Source organism: Pseudophryne corroboree, chromosome 2, assembly GCF_028390025.1.
Source record: "Pseudophryne corroboree isolate aPseCor3 chromosome 2, aPseCor3.hap2, whole genome shotgun sequence".
In the NCBI taxonomy this organism is placed as follows: Eukaryota; Metazoa; Chordata; class Amphibia; order Anura; family Myobatrachidae; genus Pseudophryne; species Pseudophryne corroboree.
The window spans coordinates 356,424,876-356,448,067 of NC_086445.1; the positions used below are offsets into that span (position 1 = coordinate 356,424,876).

A 23,192-nucleotide genomic window follows, 5' to 3' on the forward strand; every position below is an offset into this window, starting at 1 on the left:
TTATAAATTTCATGACTCCTTTTTATGTCTATTATTGAGGCTACTTATTTTCTAGAAATACCAACATAAGAGATTACACAAAAGATGGCACGCATTAAGTGTCATCCATAAGCATGGTCAACAAGACAAAAAAAAAATTGTATCTAAGAAAAAGTTAAGTAACAACAAACTCATGGTGAGAAAAAAATAATTTTAGACATTCAGTAGCAAATATATGGAGATGTGCCTAGGGCAAAATACAATGTCAATGTATCTTTTGCAAAGGATTGTTCATATTAGTGTCCAGTACTATGCATTAACCAACACCACAACACAACCAGCTGCCAAGAAAAACTAGTGCTTATTGATTGGGATAGGAGTGCTGAAACAGGCAATTAAAAATACACATTGGGGCAGATGTACTGTACTAAGGGGGTCATTCCGAGTTGTACGCTCGGTAAAAATCTTCGCATCGCAGCGATTTTCCGCTTAATGCGCATGCGCAATGTCCGCACTGCGACTGCGCCAAGTAAATTTGCTATGCACTTAGGAATTTTACTCACGCCATTTTCATCGTTCTGGCGATCGTAATGTGATTGACAGGAAATGGGTGTTACTGGGCGGAAACAGGCCGTTTTATGGGCGTGTGGGAAAAAACGCTACCGTTTCCGGAAAAAACGCAGGAGTGGCCGGAGAAACGGGGGAGTGTCTGGGCGAACGCTGGGTGTGTTTGTGACGTCAAACCAGGAACGACAAGCAGTGAAATGATCGCAGATGCCGAGTAAGTCTGAAGCTACTCAGAAACTGCTACGAGGTGTGTAATCGCAATATTGCGAATACATCGTTCGCAATTTTAAGATGCTAAGATTCACTCCCAGTAGGCGGCGGCTTAGCATGAGCAAATCTGCTAAAATTCACTTGCGAGCGAACAACTCGGAATGACCCCCTAAGCCTGGAGAAGTGATAAAGCAGTGATAACGCACCAGCCAATCAGAAACAATATGTAAATTGACAGTTTGGAGCTGACTGGCTGGTGCGTTATCACCTTGCACTTATCACCACTTTATCACTTCTCCAGGCTTAATACATCTGCCCCAAAGGATTAAAAATGTTGATGCATGTTTCTAATTCACTGCACAGATTCCATAAAAACTCCTATATGAGCATTCAAAGTACAGTAAATGCAGTATTTCTTTCCAGTCTAGTCTCTAGCTGAAAAAGCCAGGTGCTATACTATAGTACTTAGCTGGCTCAGGCTGTCTTGTAATCTGTTTCTATGCAGCTCTTGCGTAACATAAATATGCAAATCATTAAGGAAGGAGCCAGGGGCTGGCTGGGCAGGGGGGCAGGGTGCCATCTGCCCCCCGGGCCAGTGCAATTTAAGTGTTTCAGGGCCATTTTTGCATTGCATTTCCTGTGATAAGCTGGGCCACTTGCATGAGTCTGCCCCCCAGGCTGAGAGTTGCCAGCCAGCCCCTGGAAGGAGCCTTCACCTATAAGCAATTACAGGACTCTGTTGGCAAAAGGTGACTAATGATACTACAGTATTTTACAAATTAATAGGTCCCTTCATATAGAGGACAAAGAGCTTCTTGTAGGAGAACTGGGACAAATGGGATGCTCAAATGTATCTAACAAACAAACGAAAAGTTTGCAACAAAAACAATTCCAGTAACTCAGGCATTCCCAACCCCGGTCCTCAAAGCACACTAACAGTGCAGGTATTCGTGATATCCAGGCTTCAGCACAGATGGTCAAATCAAAATAGCTGAGGTACAATTTAAGGGGATCATTCCAAGTTGATCGCTTGCTAGCTATTTTTTGTAGCGCTGCGATCAGATAGTCGCCGCCTATGGGTGAGTGTATTTTCGCTTTACAAGTGTGCAAACGCTTGTGCAGCTGAGCGGAACAAAAACGTTTCGTGCACTTTCTGAGTAGGTCTGAACTTACTCAGCCGCTGCGATCACTTCAGCCTGTCCGGTCCCGGAATTGACGTCAGACACCCGCCCTGCAAACGCGTGGACACGCCTGCATCTTTCCAACCACTCCCTGAAAACGGTCAGTTGACACCCATAAACGCCTTCTTCCTGTCAATCTCTTTGCGATCGGCTGTGCGAATGGATTCTTCATTAATCCATCGCTCAGCACTGATCCGCTTTGTACCCGTACGATGCGCATGCACACAGCGGTGCATATGCATGCGCAGTTTTGCAGAGTTTTGACCTGATCGCAGCGCTGCAAAAAATAGTTAGCGAGCGATCAACTCAGAATGACCCCCTAAGTCACCTGTGCTCAAGCATGGTTATCACTAAAACCTGGACTGTTAGGCCAGTTTCACACACTACGGTTTTCACAGGATGGCAAAAAGCTAGACAAACTTTGTCCGGCTTTTTGCCATCCAGCAGTGCCTTTCACACACAAATGCTTTGCACATGCGCAGCAACGGCAGCACGGCACAAAAAGCCCGTTGTTTGTGAAAGCGCACATTCACACACTCAACTCAATGCCTTCAAGGATGGCACATCCCCGGCACGGCAGCCAGACTTTTCACTGGATATTTCCGACTGCAACCCTGCAGCCGTGCTGTGACCATGCTGTCTGAAAGCCCTCATGCGTAGCGATACTTCATTAAAAAACATATACAGAAAAAAAGAACGGACGACTTTTTGCCGTCCGGTCAAAACCGGAGCATGTGAAATAGCCCTAGTGTGCCTTGAGGGCCAAGGTTGGGACTGCCTGCAGTAACTGAATGCTATCCAACAGTTAAACTATTTGGCAATGTTTTGGTGGGGGAAGAACGAGGGTTTATGATTAAATGTTATAGTCTACCTAGAAGTCCCCCTTTAATACACAATTGATTATAAGTAGGAATGCATCAAATCCAGGATTCAGTTTGGTACTTTGTGGGGTTTTACCATCAACACAAATCCAAAATCTAATTTCCAAGTAATGCTGACCATACATCTAAAGATTTATTGTCGGATCTGACTGGTTGAAATTAAAATCTGGTAATGGATGAGAGCAAATGACAACTGACTGACATTTGCTCCTAAATGCCGTAACATTGACAAAAACGGTTGTTCAGACAAATTGGTTAAAGCAAATGGATTTAACCAATTTGTTTGACTGACCATTTTTTCACTGTTTTCCAGTGTTTGGGAGCAAATGGTCAATTGTCATTTGCTCTCATCCATTATCAGATTTTTATTCCAACCAGCCAGCCACATCTGACAATAAATCTTAGGTGTATGGCCAGCTTAACTCAAGTACCTGCTAAGGACTGAACACAATTTGTATGTAGTGGTAGCATTTGAATACAACTTTCACAAATCAGACAATTTACTGCCTGCCAGTGCATTAAATGTGGGATGCCCCCGATCTAGATAGATATGATATAAGATTTAATGGGAGCTTTTGCACAAAGGATGTAAGTGCATATACACAGGATTGCTCTTCCAAATAAAGATGTTTGTTAATTCTTTATGGGAAAAAGAATCCATAAATATGATATCCTAAAAATGACCCCATTTCACAATGATGGTCTGCTAAAGGTTTTCCAACTATATAGATTTGCATAGCATAACACAGCGGCTGGTTCTTACCATATATGTGTTCGTTGTCAAGATCTGATGAAAGCAACAGTAGCACAAGCAAAAGAAACAGAAACATAAAAATGCACAGCACAAAAAAAAACAATAATATAAACTAATACATATAACAATTAGGAGGTCCAGGTATCAATGCAATACTTAATCTTATAAAATGATTTACTTGATTACTATTAGTATATTTTTTTATTAATACTGTTCTCCATGTTTGTTTGTTTTTTTTTGCTTTGATACATAACCTTGCTAATTTGAAAATGACTAATAATGAAAACAAAAATGACATGCATTTGCCAAGAAAGATCACCAATTATAACAATATATCTTGGAAATGTTTCACAACATTTTACATAGCGAGAAAATATCCTGATAATGGGGCTAATTCAGGTTGGATCTCAAATCGCAATCCAACCGGAATTATTGCGATTGCCCCGCAGGCGCATTCGCAGCGCCCATTCTGCACAAATGCCTGCACTTTCTGCGGGGGCCGCAGAAAATGCGGTCGCCTCTGCCTGTCAATCAGGCAGAGGCAGTCGAGCGGAGGGGCAGCAGATGGAGCTCTGAGGGGGGCGGAGCTGGCCAAATGGGTGGCAGGGCAGTGCGAATGGGGCATGGCGGGGGCTTGATGTTGGGGGCTGCGTGACGTCACACACAGCCACCGCGATCGGGAACATGGTGGCGGGCCTCCTGGGGGTGCAGCTAAGCTGCGCTGGCAGGAGGTATCCCTAATTCCTACGTTGCATTCCTGCGTTGATGCATCCAGGGGGAAGGCGGCGGTCAGCATGTTGGGCGGCCTTGCCCTGCGATGGGCGGCCCCCAGCATGCGATCCAAAGGATTGCAAATTCTGCTAATTAGCAAAATTTGCAATCCTTACTGAATTAGGCCCAATATTTAAAAAATTAAATGCTAAATGCTCTCTTTGGGGGTATTCAATCGCCCGCAGTAAAACATCAGGAGTGAAAAACGTACATTTTTTGCAATTTTTCACAAATATTATTATTTTTTTTATTTTATTTTTTACAGTTTATCCGATTAAATCCACCATAAAAAAAAATTAAATTCTCATTAAAACACACAGGTTCAGTGAACCGGTGTGTTTTAGCCTGCCACAGACCCGTTTTAGCTAGAAAAACGGGGCTGTTTATGGGGATTTAGTTTCACCTGTCTGAGGCTGGCAAAACAAAATTCCCGATAAGCCACTGCTTGTGCCGGCTTATCAGGGTTAATTGGATACCTCCCGGTGAGGCAATTACCGCAGGTAATTGGATACCACTTTTTGTGTCTTAGCAAAAACATCAGAGAAAAGTAAATAGTTACATAACTGAAAACAAAAGCAAATACTGAGATAAAAACTAGAAAGGGGAGCAAAATAAAGTACAACTTCCAGAAGAGAGCATTATAGTTATATGATAATGTATTCTAAAAGGATTCCTATTGCATAATACGGTATTGCAATAGGCCAGTGGTTCCCAAACTCATTCCGCAAGGCACCCTAAGTCCATGTTTTAAGGATATCCATGCTGAGCACAGATGTATAAATCAGATTGACTGAGGAACTAATTAAGTCACCTGCCCCAAGCAAGGTTATCCTTAAAACCTGGACCATTAGGGTGCCTTGAGGACCGAGACTGGGGACCTCTGCGATAGGCCATGATCATTTTTCTGTGTGTTGATTTGTGGAGCACTTACCTGCCCATTGCTAGTCACAGTGGCGTTGTCAAAGAGGAAATAAGCCCCAAAGAAAAATACAACTGCATCAAATAGTCCCAGAAAGGTCCAGTAAATAAACAGCCGCCAACGCAGTAAAGCATTTTTGGCAATATCTCTGTGCAAAGTAGAGAAGGTAAAAATCTTCAATGATAACAGATTATTGATTTGACAGTTTAACTGCTCAGGGTGATATGTTCTCTATTTTTTTTTAAAGCATCCACAGCACACATGATTAATAGTTATTCTACAAAACAGGACTCCATTTAACCATGAAAGTCAGCCAAAACTAGCTACCCTTACTATTCAGTTATTAAAACACACTATGGTATAAAAAAACAAAAAAACCCAGTCAATTGGTTTGTTACGTTTGCATTGTGCATGTGATTTTAAGAATTAGGTCATCAGTACATTCTTGTAAAATGTCCAATTAAAGATTGCACATAATTTCAACAGTCCCATTTCTTCCCCCATTTTCTTTTCACTTAATGTTGAGCTAAATTAACAGATTTCCTTATTTCTTAAAAGCTGTAGAGTGCTGTAAGTTTTCTGGGGGTTTTTGTCCTGTTTTAACCCATGCCAATTCGACTTTTAAAAAAAGTCTGATTGGCATGGGCGAAAACGGGACAAGTGTCGTCGAAAACGGCCACAAATTGAATAATGAGCTGTCGGATCCTCTCCGTCAGAGAGAATATGACAGGAATTGAATATACCCCTTTATATTTAGACACAGATTAAGTTGTGTTCTATTTTTGTATACGATACCTGTATAGTGATGGATCTGCTTTCAGCACATCTATGCTGACATGTTGCTCAATGAGACTGTACAATAGGATAGGCAGTGAAGTAAAGCTGATATTGTACAATGTTAGGTATGCAGTGTCATATAAAGGCTGTAAAACAATCAACAGGGACACAATATTACATACATAGTACGAATGTACAAATAAAACAGAAGAAATGTGTAAAGTATGATAGTGTGATTTTGTACAATAAAAATTATATTGTTTTCAAATGTTATAAGCAGTATAAGACAAACACTAAAATATATTATAATCATTAACATTAACAACAACAACAACAACAACAACAACAACAACAACAACATTTTCTTAAAGTGTACAAAAAAGGTCTGCACTAGCCGGTGATGATACTGACCTGTTGTGAAAATCCACAGAAGAACTGGTATAAAAACTGAGGGAAAATAAAGCAGACATTCTGAAAGACAAAGACAACAGATTACAGTGAGAAAACCTTGATAAAGGTTGTACTGTACAGTATGTAAATTTATGAAAAACTGCTCTCACCTTATAAAAAAAGTATTGGACAAGCTCTGCGATTCTAACATAATAAAAATGACCATGAACAAGGAGCATCTTCTTTAAATGTTTAAATTTAGGAATTGCATAGTCGCTGTTCCTTGCTGCCTGTCTTCCTTCCTTCCCAATGATACCTGAAACACAAAATGAGTAGACTAATTAGGAAACCTGTACTACTCTTTCTACAGCTAGCAAGTGTAGCCGATGCTATCTTAGCTCATTACTTTCTCTTTTCTTTATCATAACAGTGAGAAACAGTTTGTATTACTGTAGTGTTGAGGTCATTAATGGTTTGTATTAGTGTTGAGATAATTAATGGGGTTGCGGTCAAGATCCCGCCGGACGGGATCCCGGCGGTCGGAATACCGACACCGGGATCCCGACTGGCACAATCCCGACATATTCTACCTCTGTGGGTGTCTACGACACCCACAGAGGGAGAATAAATTAGTGTGCCAAGCGTAGCGAGGCACCGTGCCCGCAAGGGGCTGTGTTGCGCTCACCCCCCTGTCGGGATTGTGCCAATCAGGATCCCGGTGTCTGTATTCCTACCGCCAGGATACCGCCCGGCGGGAGCTCGTACTGATCCCCATTAATGGACCGTTCATGTATCCACAATAGAAATGTAAAGAATAAGTAAAAAGCTAAATATGTTAAGTTTCCAATATATTGAATTTTTTTGTTAGAAACACATACACACAATTTTTTTTTAGCTACAGCTGGACATACAATAATGTAGCACCTTAACGAAGTTATCCTTTGTAATCTAGTTGAGTTAATCCCTGCCATACAGCTACTCAAAAGGCAAATCAGAATGGGAAGCGGTTAAAATACCACCAGTCGGGATACCAATGGTCACAATACCGATGCCGAAATCCCAATAGGCGGTGAAATGCCGCAGCCGGAAGACCGGCGACACAGGCTATTCTCCCTCTTTGGGTGTCCATGACACCCATAAAGGGAGAATATAACATGTGGCGAGTGCAGCGAGCCACCGTGCCCGCAAGAAGCTTTCTATCACTCACCCCTCTGCTGGCATTCTGGTAGACGGGATCCCGCTGTCAGGATCATGACAGCCGGCATCCTGTCTGCCGGCAAATCATACGTATCCCAATCAGAATTGTCGAATCCTCCACAGTCAGTCATTCTAGGAGAATGTTTGAATTTTTTTCAGGTAGAATCTTTAGAAGGTCTAACTCTTGCTACGTAAGATCAGACTAATCTCTCGCATGTGCTGGTCCTGCAGCAGGTCCTGGAAGCCATCCAACTCTGAGTACACCACTGACAATGACCCTAAATCAAACTCAAAACACTTCCATCTGTTTCTCCAACAGTAAATTATTACTAGCAGCAAATAAGAAGTTGTTCTGAGCTTCAAACAGCTTACAGGTAAGTGGAAAGACCCACCAATATATTGTATTGGATCTGTTGCTCTTTCCTAACAAACAAACTTCAGCAACCAAGACAGCCTGAGATGACTAGACCATCTCATAAGACAGAGCACAATGCCTGCTCACCATCACAACCATGGTTACAAATAGCTACTGTAAATTCAACACTACCCAGAGGCTAACTACAATGTAGACGTGAAATTCCAAGCCCCGGAATCATCTCTTATTGTGCCCTCCTTCTATTATCGAAGGTTTGTTGTAAGGCTCACAAATGTTTGAGTGTCACACTATACAATGTTCTGTCTATCCCTATAGATAACAGTATAAGATAAAGCCAACAACTAAACAACTAATTCTGGCTCTGTTTCCAGTAGCATTATATACAAAAAATAAAGAGAATCAAAACCATGCTACTAATTATAGGCTTGACACCTGCACTTATTGGCTCTTATACCTTGATTAGCTGCTCATGTCTGTTGCCTAAGTCAATACCCACAGCTAACCTCCTCTGCATTCCATCCTTTTTAACATATTTAACATATTTGGTGCACAGATCAAACCCAGGAGTCAGTTGCAACGAGTACACTATATTGCATTGTACACAATACAGTTCTAAGAGCTTCATAACTTTGATCTTACTGGCAAAGTCCTTAAAAGTTAGAGGCATGGCCATCCAAAACTCTAATCCAGTTCTTGCCTGGGACATATGTACAGATTTATGTAACTCAACTTATTTTTGCCCTAGGCAGGGACGCTTTGCCTTGCAGAGGTACAAAAATCTGAAATAACCTCTGTAGGCGAAATAAGTAACAACTTGAAAGAAAAATTAACTGGTGTCTGTTCAACATGGAGCTAAAATTGGACACGATATCACTCGACTGCAGGAAAATAAGGAGGATAAAGATAAAGAACAGAGTTCCCTGCACTTACTGTAAATACCATCCCCAGTTACGTTTTTCTGAGTTATCCCCTACTACGCTGTTAGATTGTGCATAGACTGCAAGACCAGATGCAAAAAAGGGATGCTCTATTACAGCTCCTGGATTTCATGTCAAGACTAAATAATATGAGAAGTCCAGACTCCTTATTTGAGGGCACTCACCTCCTGATTTTCTAAGTTGTATCACAAATTTCACTAGAAAAATTTGGAAAATTTAAACTGATCACATATTCTCTAAAGATTATTCTAGAGATTACAATACAGATTATATACAGGTTCTGGACCCTATTCTGCATACTTACAGTATATATCATCAAAGCAAACACCATGTGGAACACCCAAGTCCTTGAATACCAAGATGTGAAACATTTCATGTATGTGATATTGGCTCTACTTTCCACACAGAATTTTCGTTCCAAACTATGTAATTATCCTATGAGAGGTGGTTATTGTTATTGTTGGAGGAAATAAAATCTATTTAATATTAGAGGTTTATGTAATAGGGTGAGTTGGGTGAAGCAGTGCAATTTTTGAGACTTTGGCTACAGATTTAAAATGGCAATAATTTAAAAGGCATAACCTACCTGTGGCATTAAAAATATTGGATCAGCGACATTATTTGTCTCATTCAGTGTTTTAAGTGACCAGCAAACATTGGTGCATTAAGCAACCCGCCTAGATTCGCCAAATGTCAATTTGTAATTCATTTCTTGGGCTGATGGGATATTTCCTGACAGGCATACAAGCCTTATAGAACAAAAAAGAACCTCTGGCGCTTGAATGAAATCACTTAATAGTGTGGGATGACAATTTATTGATAGATTGTACAAGCTATGCTGCGAGTTGATACAGGTAGTCAGACAGGTAAGTATCGAGAAGTAGAGGAAAGCGCTAAAAAAAATGCAATCAGCGTGTACAATATTAATGAGCATTTGATTAAAATCTGCTAAAATTGTATGACCAAAGTGGTATTAAACATTTAAGGACATTATATATAAGTCCAAAACATAAAAAACACATATAATCATGTAAAAAAAAAAAAAAAATTACAAATAAAAATTCAGTAAGAAATAAAAAGCAATAATAAATAAAAATAAATGTACGAGCTACTCAGAGTTAATATTTCAGTGATCATGGATGGAAATTCCAAGTGAAATTGGTACAATCAGCTTCTTCAGAGGCAAACAGCAAATATGTTTTATGCCTCTGAAGAAGATGATTGTGTCAGTGAAATGCGTTCGTATGTGTTTACTCGCTATCAGGCTACCATTCACACTTCCACCAGTTGGATACCTTCAGCAGAAACTAGAAAGTACTTTTTGTGATTACACAGACTTTTTAGGAAAATTACTTTCCAGCAGAGCATATGGGTTCAGCAGGATTTGCCGGCGCTCGGGATCCAGTGTACATAATACCGACACCGGGATTCTGATGTTGAGAATCCCGACAGGAGTGAGTAGAGGGTATTTCCCCCTCTCCCCTACCCCCGAACCCTCTGTGGCCGCAACCTAGGACTTACCTCACCCTTTAGTGCCTGACCATAACTACCACCCCTGTAGGTGCCTAAACCTAACCCCCTATCCACGCCGCTTAAATCTAACCCTCCCTCCCCTGCAGCCTGACCCTAAGCTCTCCCAGGAGCACCTAAGTCTAACACTACCTCCCCACAGCCTAACCCTAACCTTCATCCCCATCCCCTGCAGCCTAACTCTAACTCCCCAGGTGGTGGCTAAACCTATCCCACCACGTGTGTTGCTATGGTCAGGATGCCAGGTGTCGGGATTCCAATGTCGGACTACTGCAGATGCATCAAGGAGATTATTGCATACCCCTCCGATGCATAACCTAGTCCTTAGACTGCTCTACCATCCCCCTGCCCCATGCCTTCAACATCTCTGCTTTGCTTTCATACTGCCATCAGGCTTCCTCCAGCTTGCTTGCACCTCAGGTCATCTGTCTGTCGCCCCTCCCCACTAGATTGTTCGCTCTTCAGAGCAGGGCTCTCTTTCCTCTTGTTGTCAAAGCACTCTTCTCGACACATTTCACTCACAGCTCTCTCCTACTCAGCGACCATCTTCACCCGCTTTTTCTCCTGCTGGTAACGGCTCATCTCTATCTATGGCCGCCAGCCCCAAGTAGTACGATGATCACTCCCTCACTACTTACATCCTAGCTGTATTAGATTTTGAGAATTGTGGTGCTCTATGTTACCTGTACTCTATTTTTGTTATTTATTTACTGTAATGCTAAGTTTTGTCTCCCTGTACTGTCCTTTGTATGGCGCTGTGAAACACTTGTGGCGCCCTATAAATAAAATGTAATAATAATAATAATAATATTGCATAAATAGTGAACCTTTAGTGACAGACCTTCAAGTATTGTTGGACTGTTCGGATAATCTTTCACCAAGATAATACTAAACCAATTTGAAAAGTATATTTATAAGTATATTTTTGCATGATTATAAGTGTTTTTTGTGTTTTGGCCCTCTTATGTCCTTAAACTTTTAATTACACTTTGGTCATACAATTTAGCAACTTTAATAAACTGCTTATAAATGCTGGACACATTATTGGTTTACACTGATTGCATTTGTTTTTGCGCTGTCCACCATTGGGCAACATACAGTAAGGCTTAGATACATCCCCGACGGCTAGGATAATGATCAACAGTACAGTAGTACATAAAGGTGAACCCCGTCAGATGGGTCCCTAACACTGATAATACCAATTTATTATATACATTTATCAGCAAAGGATCTGCATTTCTCTCTACAAATTAGGGTGGACTATTATGGTAAATCCTTGCTAAATTAATATAAAGTGTAGCTTTTGCAGAGTGAGGGGACTCATCTTATGTGGATTACCTAGATATGTGGATATGCTCATATTTTTGGCCAGATATGCACTCAGAACCTCATTTTTACTATATGCTAACTGTGGAGTTTATCATAATTGTTTCGACTTTCAGCATTCTTAGTTCTTAGAGTGAGGCATTAGCATAATGAAGTGATCATGTCGATTTCACTATATCGACATTTCATATGTTAGCATTTTGCCCATGTGGGATCGATACCAGGTAACAGTTGTCATAAAGATAGGCACTTGGGTGGGAGAAACCAAAATGTCATTATGCCCATAGAACATTGAGAACATTACTTAAGACTTGTTATTATCCATGGCGTGATTCTGGACAATGTGACAATCAAAGATTATAAGTATTAAGTGCCACGCATATTCTTTTAACGCTATAAGGAGTTGCCTAGGGCCAAGTAGACTGAGAAATTATGTTTAACAACCTGCCTGGCATGGTCGCATCAGATTTGACCATGCCTGCAAGTGCTTTATCTGGCCTGGTCGCACAAGATGCGACCAGTCAGATAAATTGTGTTAGTAGCGGCAGGAAAGAGAAACTTCTCTCTGCTGCTGCTCACAGAGGGACTGGAAGGTCCCTCTGCCTTCCAGCCCCAGCCCCCAGTGTTGCTGTGCTGTCGATCATTGCTGATTAGTCAGCACAGCAGGATTCCCTACCCCCAGCGGCTGCAGACAAGAACAGCCGCTGGTAAGTGTAGATCATCGCCCCCAAGCCCCCCTGTGTACCTGGAAGCTGTCCGGGCTCTAAAAAATAAAGTCACGATGTTACCGATGTTCTGATAGTCACGATGTTCCCAATGGATGTTCCGATGTTTGAAAAATTATTTTATTTATTTATTATTATTATTATTTTTTATTATTATTATTATTTTTTCCTAAAATCATTTTGGATAGGGTTAAATTCATGTTCTTCACCTAATTCACTCATTAAAAAAACGACAATTCCTCAGTGTTTTTTTGGGGAAAAAATTGTCAGTTAACTGGTTAAGCGAGAGATGATATGCATTAAACAGAATGGTGTCAACATTTTAATTATGTCGTCATCATAAAGGTCATCATTCTGTTGTCGACATAGTGTGTGCTGACAATATGACTGTATACGGGTATCAGAATATTTTAATTGATAACTGGACTTATATTTTTGCTTATATGCCATATGTTATAGTGCATAATTCCCCAAGGTTGTTGCTTCAATTAGGATAATAAATGTCATTATATATATATATATATATATAAAATACATTTGCAAGTGCTTCTAATCATTTACAATGTACTATACTCAGGGGACTGCCAACATCCCAAACGCCAGCATTTCGATCCCAACCCATACTCAGCATATATCTGCCCTATGTGTCACATCACCACCACTGTAAAATGCAACTAGCTCTGCACAGAAATATATGTACGGAGTTTTGGTGCATATGCACAGTATGAAATTGTGTGTATATCTACTTGCAGAAGAAAGTATGGTCCCAGGTAAGCCCTCTGTCATTATCTGATGGGCGTAGCCAAAAATATCTTGCTGATGGGATAACGAGCAAAACCTCCTTAATTCAGTGATTCCTGGACCTTTCTCCTATGATACCTTTCCCGGACCCTGAATAACACTCAATTGTCTTCCCATATTCTGGGTTCTGCGAAAGGCTTAATAACTGGTAACCAGAAGCAGAATAAGCCTCCCTCCATTATCTCACATAAAATCATATCTGACCTGCTGCATGTATGATAAAAACTAGCCATCACTTACATGACAGACTGGATGTCTGGATGAATCTGTCTCTGTATGGTTACCTTGTCTCCTTCTAAAAAAAGGTGCCCTCCCCTCATCACCACACTTGCTGGCTCTGCCCAAAACCCCTTTACAGGATAGTACTAGATTATAATCTGCTGGTGTTTACTGAATTGTCACTTGTAGTTCCCACAATTCCTTTATCACTCCCCAGCATCAAACACTGAGGATTGGCAAATGTTGTTAATATTATGGTGATATAAAATGCTGGACCTTATGTGCTTGCTGCATAGAGTTGGCACCATTTGTTTTGCTTTTGAAAATAAAAACATGTAAAAAGAAAATAAGGCAATAACTCATAATATTAACCAAGTAAACAATATTTTAGTCAGAATCACTAAATTGATTCCGACAAATATCCAAATAATGTAAAATTTCTTTCTTTTTATTTTCTAATCTCGCTGCTCATTTAATTTTGGTCTGTGTGCTTCACACCGTGACAAGATGTGTGCTGGAATGTGTTATCAAGAGCACACAAATTTATATAGCATCAAAAAACTATTTGTGTGTTTAAACAGACACACACATCTTTGCATACATACCTATGCCAACATGTGCTTCAAGAATCATGCTGACATCGTTTGCACCATCGCCAATGGCCAGTGTAATTGGACGTTCTCTCGATGTCTTTATCAACTTGACGATCTACAAAGAGAATGAAAAAAATTTAGATTTAGAAAAAAATCACAGATCAGTTTCAAAACAGATCATCTATCTATAATTATAGTTGCCGAATTTCAAATCTTTGTAAGGTAAAGCTATTGCAATTATCCAAGGGTTATCCAGCCTTTATTCAGCGGTGACCTTTTTAAACCTTCCTAGCATTAAAAATAAATAAATAAAAAGTAATTCAACTGCGCAGTCACTGCAGAGAGTGTGTGAAATGCTGCTCTGAGAAAATAGTTTGTTGCTGGGCTATTTCTTCTCAAAGACAGCAGCCTGCGATCAGTGCCGTTTCTAGCTGCAGGCGAGCCGTGTGATAGCACGGGGCCCCCACAGTGGCACTTTGTGGCTCCCTGCTCTCCCTCTTCCATAGTACTCTGCAAGGAAGGGGAGCTTTGCACAATGATGTAGTTGCATCATGATGTCACAACGCAACCGCGTTATTCCATGAAACGCCATCCCCCAAACGGAATACTATGGAAGAGGGAGGAGGGGAGCAGGACAGCAGTGCTGGCAGGCATCACCCTGGCAATGAGTATTACCCTTGGCAGCAAGCATGGATCCCAGAGCATGAAACCCGTGGCAACGAGCATTACCCTTGGCCACGAGCATGCATCCCAGAGCATGGCGCCCCTGGCAACGAGCACGACACCCAGCACATTAAACCCGTGGCAATGAGCACGACACCCAGCGCATGAAACCCGTGGCAACGAGCATTACACTTGGCCACGAGCATGCATCCCAGAAGATGAAACCCCTAGCAATGAGCACGACACCCAGCACATTAAACCCCTGGAAACGAGCATGACACCCAGTGCATGTAACCCCTGGCAAAGAGCATGACACACAGCGCAAGAAACCACTGGCAATGAGCAGGTAATTTAAAAGTAATTAGAAGCATTACAGTAGGGCATATACCATGGGCATTGCGATGTATGGCACAATATGCTGCAAGAAGCATTACTGTGTGGAGCTTAATATTGTGGAAATTTTTTTATCCTGCGGTGGCCGAGGTCTGTTGTTGCAGGGTCAAAAACTGGGGTGTAAGGTAGTCTTTTACTGCGAGGCCACGCCCATTTCAGCGGGACCACATTTTTTGACTATTTATACTGTAATTATATACTTCGATTTTGAAATGTGTCCTATACCATATGCTTACCCCATTATTATCATGTTTAAAATATTTTTGAAATATCATGGTTGATATATGCAGCAGTAATACTAAGATAACTTAATGCACAGATGGACACATACATTCTAAGGGTCTAAAAATACCTGTGCTTTTTGCAAAGGGGCCATCCGACAGCACAACACTGCACTGCAGTTTCTGCAGATCTCCAGGAAAACCTCTCTGTAGTTTGTAGAGCTGCCGTCTTCTCTGGGTTTCATTATTAATGAAAGTGCGGCTCCATCAATAATTAAACCGTAATCTTGGAAATCTGTTGAAAACCTACACCATGTAGAAGAAAAACAAATTAAATGGTATAATTTGGATACTACAGTGTCTACTCCAAGTAATTTACCTAATGAAAACAAGACCTGTGCATCCTATTGACAATGAAAAAGGTGCTCAGACTACAGTACTTATACAATAAAATAAAAAAATAAAATAAAAAAAGATTTCAGAATAACCTGATGAAACAGAGGACAGGGAAACACACTTTATTGGAACTAGTTGTGGAGAAATTATTATTATTTTCTCTAACGTCCTAAGTGGATGCTGGGGACTCCGTAAGGACCATGGGGAATAGCGGCTCCGCAGGAGACTGGGCACATCTAAAGAAAGCTTTAGGACTATCTGGTGTGCACTGGCTCCTCCCCCTATGACCCTCCTCCAAGCCTCAGTTAGATCTCTGTGCCCGAACGAGAAGGGTGCACACTAGGGGCTCTCCTGAGCTTCTTAGTGAAAGTTTTAGTTTAGGTTTTTTATTTTCAGTGAGACCTGCTGGCAACAGGCTCACTGCATCGAGGGACTAAGGGGAGAAGAAGCGAACTCACCTGCGTGCAGAGTGGATTGGGCTTTTTAGGCTACTGGACATTAGCTCCAGAGGGACGATCACAGGCCCAGCTTGGATGGGTCCCAGAGCCGCGCCGCCGGCCCCCTTACAGAGCCAGAAGGCAGAAGAGGTCCGGAAAATCGGCGGCAGAAGACGTCCTGTCTTCAACAAGGTAGCGCACAGCACTGCAGCTGTGCGCCATTGCTCTCAGCACACTTCACACTCCGGTCACTGAGGGTGCAGGGCGCTGGGGGGGGCGCCCTGAGACGCAATAATAAACACCTTGGATGGCAAAAAATGCATCACATATAGCTCCTGGGCTATATGGATGCATTTAACCCCTGCCAAAAATACATAAAAAAACGGGAGATAAGTCCGCCGATAAGGGGGCGGAGCCTATCTCCTCAGCACACTGGCGCCATTTTCCCTCACAGCTCCGTTGGAGGGAAGCTCCCTGGCTCTCCCCTGCAGTCACTACACTACAGAAAGGGTTAAAAAAGAGAGGGGGGCACAAATTAGGCGCAGTATTAACTATACAGCAGCTATAAGGGGAAAAACACTTATATAAGGTTATCCCTGTATATATATAGCGCTCTGGTGTGTGCTGGCAAACTCTCCCTCTGTCTCCCCAAAGGGCTAGTGGGGTCCTGTCCTCTATCAGAGCATTCCCTGTGTGTGTGCTGTATGTCGGTACTTTTGTGTCGACATGTATGAGGAGAAAAATGATGTGGAGACGGAGCAGATTGCCTGTAATAGTGATGTCACCCCCTAGGAGGTCGACACCTGAGTGGATGAACTGTTGGAAGAAATTACGTGACAGTGTCAGCTCTGTATAAAAGACAGTGGTTGACATGAGACAGCCGGCTACTCAGCTTGTGCCTGTCCAGACGTCTCATAGGCCGTCAGGGGCTCTAAAGCGCCCGTTACCTCAGATGGCAGATATAGACGCCGACACGGATACTGACTCCAGTGTCGACGGTGAAGAGACAAATGTGACTTCCAGTAGGGCCACACGTTACATGATTGAGGCAATGAAAAATGTTTTACACATTTCTGATAATACGAGTACCACCAAAAAAGGGGTATTATGTTCGGTGAGGAAAAACTACCTGTAGTTTTCCTGAATCTGAGAAATTAAATGAGGTGTGTGATGATGCTTGGGTTTCCCCCGATAACAACTGATAATTTCTAAAATGTTATTGGCATTATATCCTTTCCCGCCAGAGGTTAGGGTGCGTTGGGAAACACCCCCTAGGGTGGATAAAGCGCTCACACGCTTGTAAGGGCTCTATCCTCTCCTGAGATGGCCGCCCTTAAGGATCCTGCTGATAGAAAGCAGGAGGGTATCCTAAAATGTATTTACACACATACTGGTGTTATACTGCGACCAGCAATCGCCTCAGCCTGGATGTGCAGTGCTGGGTTGGCGTGGTCGGATTCCCTGACTGAAAATATTGATACCCTAGATAGGGACAGTATATTTTTGCCTATAGAGCATTTGAAAGATGCATTTCTATATATGCGTGATGCACAGCGGAATATTTGCCGACTGGCATCAAGTCTAAGTGCGTTGTCCATTTCTACCAGTAGAGGGTTATGGACACGTCAGTGGTCAGGTGATGCGTATTCCAAACGGCATTTGGAAGTATTGCCTTATTAAGGGGAGGAGTTATTTGGGGTCGGTCTTTCAGACCTGGTGGCCACGGCAACAGCTGGGAAATCCACGTTTGTACCCCAGGTCGCCTCTCAACATGAGAAGACGCCGTATTATCAGGCGCAGTCTTTTCGTGGATGAGCGGGCAAAAGGTTCCTCATTTCTGCCCCGTGACAGAGGGAGAGGAAAAAGGCTGCAGAAATCAGCCAGTTCCCAGGAACAGAAACCCTCTCCCGCCTCTGCCAAGCCCTCAGTATACGCTGGGGCTTTACAAGCAGAATCAGGCACGGTGGGGGGCCCGTCTCAATGAATTTCAGCGCGCAGTGGGCTCACTCGCAAGTAGACCCCTGGATCCTTCAGGTGATATCTCAGGGGTACAAATTAGAATTCGAGACGTCTCCCCCTCGCCGTTTCCTAAAGTCGGCTTTACCGATGTCTCCTTCTGACAGGGAGACAGTTTTGGAAGCCATTCACAAGCTGTATTCCCAGCAGGTGATAATCAAGATACCCCTCCTGCAACAGGGAACGGGGTATTATTCCACACTGTTGTGGTATCGAAGCCGGACGGCTCGGTGAGACCGATTCTAAATCTAAAATCTTTGAACACTTACATACAGAGGTTCAAATTCAAGATTGAGTCACTCAGAGCAGTGATTGCGAACCTGGAAGAAGGGGACTACATGATGTCTCGGGACATCAAGGATGCTTACCTTCATGTCAAAATTTACCCTTCTCACCAAGGGTACCTCAGGTTTATGGTACAGAACTGTCACTATCAGTTCAGATGCTGCCGTATGGATGGTCCACGGCACCCCGGGTCTTTACCAAGGTAATGGCCGAAATGATGATATTCCTTCAAAGGAAGGGAATTTTAGTTATCCCTTACTTGGACAATTCCCTGATAAGGGTAAGATCCAGGGAACAGTTGGAGGTCGGTGTAGCACTATCTCAGGTAGTGTTGCTGCAGCACAGTTGGATTCTCAATATTCCAAAATCGCAGCTGGTTCCGACGACTTGTCTTCTGTTCCTAGGGATGATCCTGGACACAGTCCAGAAAAAGGTGTTTCTCCCGGAGGAGAAAGCCAGAGAGTTATCCGAGCTAGTCAGGAACCTCCTAAAACCGAGCCAAGTCTCAGTGCATCAATGCACAAGGGTTCTGGGTAAAATGGTGGCTTCCTACGAAGCAATCCCATTCGGCAGATTCCACGCAAGAACTTTCCAGTGGGACCTGCTGGACAAATGGTCCGGGTCGCATCTTCAGATGCATCAGCGGATAACCCTGTCACCAAGGACAAGGGTGTCCCTCCTGTGGTGGTTGCAGAGTGCTCATCTTCTAGAGGGCCGCAGATTCGGCATTCAGGACTGGGTCCTGGTAACCACGGATGCCAGCCTGCGAGGCTGGGGAGCAGTCACACAGGGAAGGAATATCCAGGACTTATGGTCAAGCCTGGTGACATCACTTCACATAAATATCCTGAAGCTAAGGGACATTTACAATGCTCTAAGCTTAGCAAGACCTCTGCTTCAAGGTCAGCCGGTGTTGATCCAGTCAGACAACATCACGGCAGTCACCCACGTAAACAGACAGGGTGGCACAAGAAGCAGGAGGGCAATGGCAGAAGCTGCAAGGATTCTTCGCTGGGCGGAAAATCATGTGATTGCACTGTCAGCAGTATTCATTCCGGGAGTGGACAACTGGGAAGCAGACTTCCTCAGCACGACCTCCACCCGGGAGAGTGGGGACTTCACCCAGAAGTCTTCCACATGATTATAAACCGTTGGGAAAAACTCGACAGGTATTGCGCCAGGTCCAGGGACCCTCAGGCAATAGCTGTAGACGCTCTGGTAACACCGTGAGTGTACCAGTCAGGGTATGTGTTCCCTCCTCAGCCTCTCATACCCAAGGTACTGAGATTGATAAGATGGTGAGGAGTAAGCACTATATTCGTGGCTCCGGATTGGCCAAGAAGGACTTGGTAACCGGAACTTCAAGAGATGCTCACGGAGGATCCGTGGCCTCTACCTCTAAGAAGGGACCTGCTCCAGCAAGGACCCTGTCTGTTCCAAGACTTACCGCGGCTGCGTTTGACGGCATGGCGGTTGAACGCCGGATCCTGAAGGAAAAAAGGCATTCCGGATGAAGTCATCCCTATCCTGATCAAAGCCAGGAAGGATGTAACCGCAAAAACATTATCACCGCAATTGGCGAAAATATGTTGCGTGGTGCAAGGCCAGTAAGGCCCGACGGTGGAAATTCAACTGGGTCGATTCCTACATTTCCTGCAAACAGGAGTGTCTATGGGCCTGAAATTGGGGTCCATTAAGGTTCAAATTTCGGCCCTGTCAATTTTCTTCCAAAAAGAACTAGCTTCAGTCCCTGAAGTTCAGACGTTTGTAAAAGGGGTACTACATATACAGCCTCCTTTTGTGCCTCCAGTGGCACTTTGGGATCTCAATGTAGTTTTGGGTTCCAAAAGTCACATTGGTTTGAACCACTTAAATCTGTGGAGTTAAAATATCTCACATGGAAAGTGGTCATGCTGTTGACCCTGGCCTGGGCCAGGCGCGTGTCAGAATTGGCGGCTTTATCCTGAAAAAGCCCTTATCTGATGTTCCATTCGGACAGGGCGGAATTGAGGACTCGTCCTCAGTTTCTCCCTAAGGTGGTTTCAGCGTTTAATCCTGAACCAACCTATTTGTGGTGCCTGCGGCTACTAGGGACTTGGAGGACTCCAAGTTGCTAGACGTTGTCAGGGCCCTGAAAATATATGTTTCCAGGAGGGCTGGAGTCAGGAAATCTGACTCGCTGTTTATCCTGTATGCACCCAACAAGCTGGGTGCTCCTGCTTCTAAGCAGACTATTGCTCGTTGGATTTGTAGTACAATTCAGCTTGCACATTCTGTGGCAGGCCTGCCACAGCCAAAAATCTGTAAATGCCCACTCCACAAGGAAGGTGGGCTCATCTTGGGCGGCTGCCCGAGGGGTCTCGGCTTTACAACTTTGCCGAGCAGCTACTTGGTCAGGAGCAAATACGTTTGTAAAATTCTACAAAATTGATATCCTGGCTGAGGAGGACCTGGAGTTCTCTCATTTGGTGCTGCAGAGTCATCCGCACTCTCCCGCCCGTTTGGGAGCTTTGGTATAATCCCCATGGTCCTTACGGAGTCCCCAGCATCCACTTAGGACGTTAGAGAAAATAAGAATTTACTTACCGATAATTCTATTTCTCATAGTCCGTAGTGGATGCTGGGCGCCCATCCCAAGTGCGGATTGTCTGCAATACTTGTACATAGTTATTGTTACAAAAATCGGGTTATTATTGTTGTGAGCCATCTTTCAGAGGCTCCTCTGTTATCATGCTGTTAACTGGGTTCAGATCACAGGTTATACGGTGTGATTGGTGTGGCTGGTATGAGTCTTACCTGGGATTCAAAATCCTTCCTTATTGTGTACGCTCGTCCGGGCACAGTATCCTAACTGAGGCTTGGAGGAGGGTCATAGGGGGAGGAGCCAGTGCACACCAGATAGTCCTAAAGCTTTCTTTAGATGTGCCCAGTCTCCTGCGGAGCCGCTATTCCCCATGGTCCTTACGGAGTCCCCAGCATCCACTACGGACTATGAGAAATAGAATTATCGGTAAGTAAATTCTTATTTTTTTTATCGTAAATAAATATTTCAATGTACTTATTGAATTTACTCACCGGTAATTCTATTTCTCGTAGTCCGTAGTGGATGCTGGGTACTCCGTAAGGACCATGGGGTATAGACGGGCTCCGCAGGAGACAGGGCACTCTTAAAAGAAAGATTAGGTACTATATCTGGTGTGCACTGGCTCCTCCCTCTATGCCCCTCCTCCAGACCTCAGTTAGGGAAACTGTGCCCGGAAGAGCTGACATTACTAGGAAAGGATTTGGAATCCAGGGTAAGACTCATACCAGCCACACCAATCACACCGTACAACTCGTGATAACTATACCCAGTTAACAGTATGAACAATAACTGAGCCTCTCTCAACAGATGGCTCATACAATAACCCTTTAGTTAAGCAATAACTATAGACATGTATTGCAGAGAGTCCGCACTTGGGACGGGCTCCCAGCATCCACTACGGACTACGAGAAATAGAATTTCCGGTGAGTAAATTCTTATTTTCTCTGACGTCCTAGTGGATGCTGGGTACTCCGTAAGGACCATGGGGATTATACCAAAGATCCCAAACGGGCGGGGGAGTGCGGATGACTCTGCAGCACCGAATGAGCAAACTCAAGGTCCTCCTCAACCAGGGTATCAAACTTGTAGAATTTTGCAAAAGTGTTTGAACCCGACCAAGTAGCAGCTCGGCAAAGTTGTAAAGCCGAGACCCCTCGGGCAGTCGCCCAAGAAGAGCCCACCTTCCTCGTGGAATGGGCTTTTACTAATTTAGGATGCGGCAGTCCAGCCGCAGAATGTGCAAGCTGAATCGTGCTACAGATCCAGCAAGCAATAGTCTGCTTTGAAGCAGGAGCACCCAGCTTGTTGGGTGCATGCAGGATAAATAGCGAGTCAGTTTTTCTGACTCTAGCCGTCCTGGAAACATAAAGTTTCAGGGCCCGGACTACGTCCAGCAACTTGGAATCCTCCAAGTCCCTAGTAGCCGCAGGCACCACAATAGGTTGGTTCAAATGAAACGATGATACCACCTTAGGGAGAAATTGAGGACGAGTCCTCCATTCTGCCCTTTCCATATGGAAGATCAGATATAGGCTTTTACATGACAAAGCCGCCAATTCTGACACACGCCTAGTCCAAACTAAGGCCAAAAGCATGACCACTTTCCACGTGAGATATTTTAGCTCCACGGTCTTAAGTGGCTCAAACCAGTGGGATTTTAGGAATCCAACACACGTTAAGATCCCAAGGTGCCACTGGAGGCACAAAAGGGGCTGAATATGCAGCACCCCTGTAACAACGTCCGAACTTCAGGCAGTGAAGCCAGTTCTTTTTTGAGAGAAAAAGGGATAGGGCCGAAATCTTGGCCTTTATGGATCCTAATTTTAGGCCCATAGTCACTCCTGACTGTAGGAAGTGCAGGAATCGACCCCCCTGGAATTCCTCTGTAGGGCCTTCCCGGCCACACACCAAGCAACCTATTTTCGTCATATACAGTGAAAAAGTCTTGCTGTCACGTCTTTCCTAGCCTTTATCAGCGTAGGAATAACTGCATCCGGAATGCCCTTTTCCGCTAGGATCCGGCGTTCAACCGCCATGCCGTCCAACGCAGCCGCGGTAAGTCT

The 23,192-nt window shown here is 43.5% G+C and overlaps 1 protein-coding gene across 9 annotated transcripts in view; it reads right to left on the reverse strand.

Moving 5' to 3' along the window:
• ATP11A (ATPase phospholipid transporting 11A) overlaps positions 1-23,192 on the reverse strand; it is a 379,759-nt gene that overhangs the window by 25,463 nt on the left and 331,104 nt on the right. For all 9 annotated transcript variants that reach the window (XR_010217495.1, XM_063953146.1, XM_063953154.1 and 6 more), the window contains 6 exons: positions 15,543-15,717; positions 14,147-14,249; positions 6,600-6,745; positions 6,451-6,510; positions 6,058-6,185; positions 5,275-5,410 (listed from right to left, as the gene is read on the reverse strand). Coding sequence is in view for 8 of the 9 variants with exons in the window: in XM_063953146.1 (XP_063809216.1) it covers positions 5,275-5,410; positions 6,058-6,185; positions 6,451-6,510; positions 6,600-6,745; positions 14,147-14,249; positions 15,543-15,717 (748 nt within the window). In the remaining variant the exon portion in view is untranslated. The remainder of the gene's footprint in view (positions 1-5,274; positions 5,411-6,057; positions 6,186-6,450; positions 6,511-6,599; positions 6,746-14,146; positions 14,250-15,542; positions 15,718-23,192) is intronic.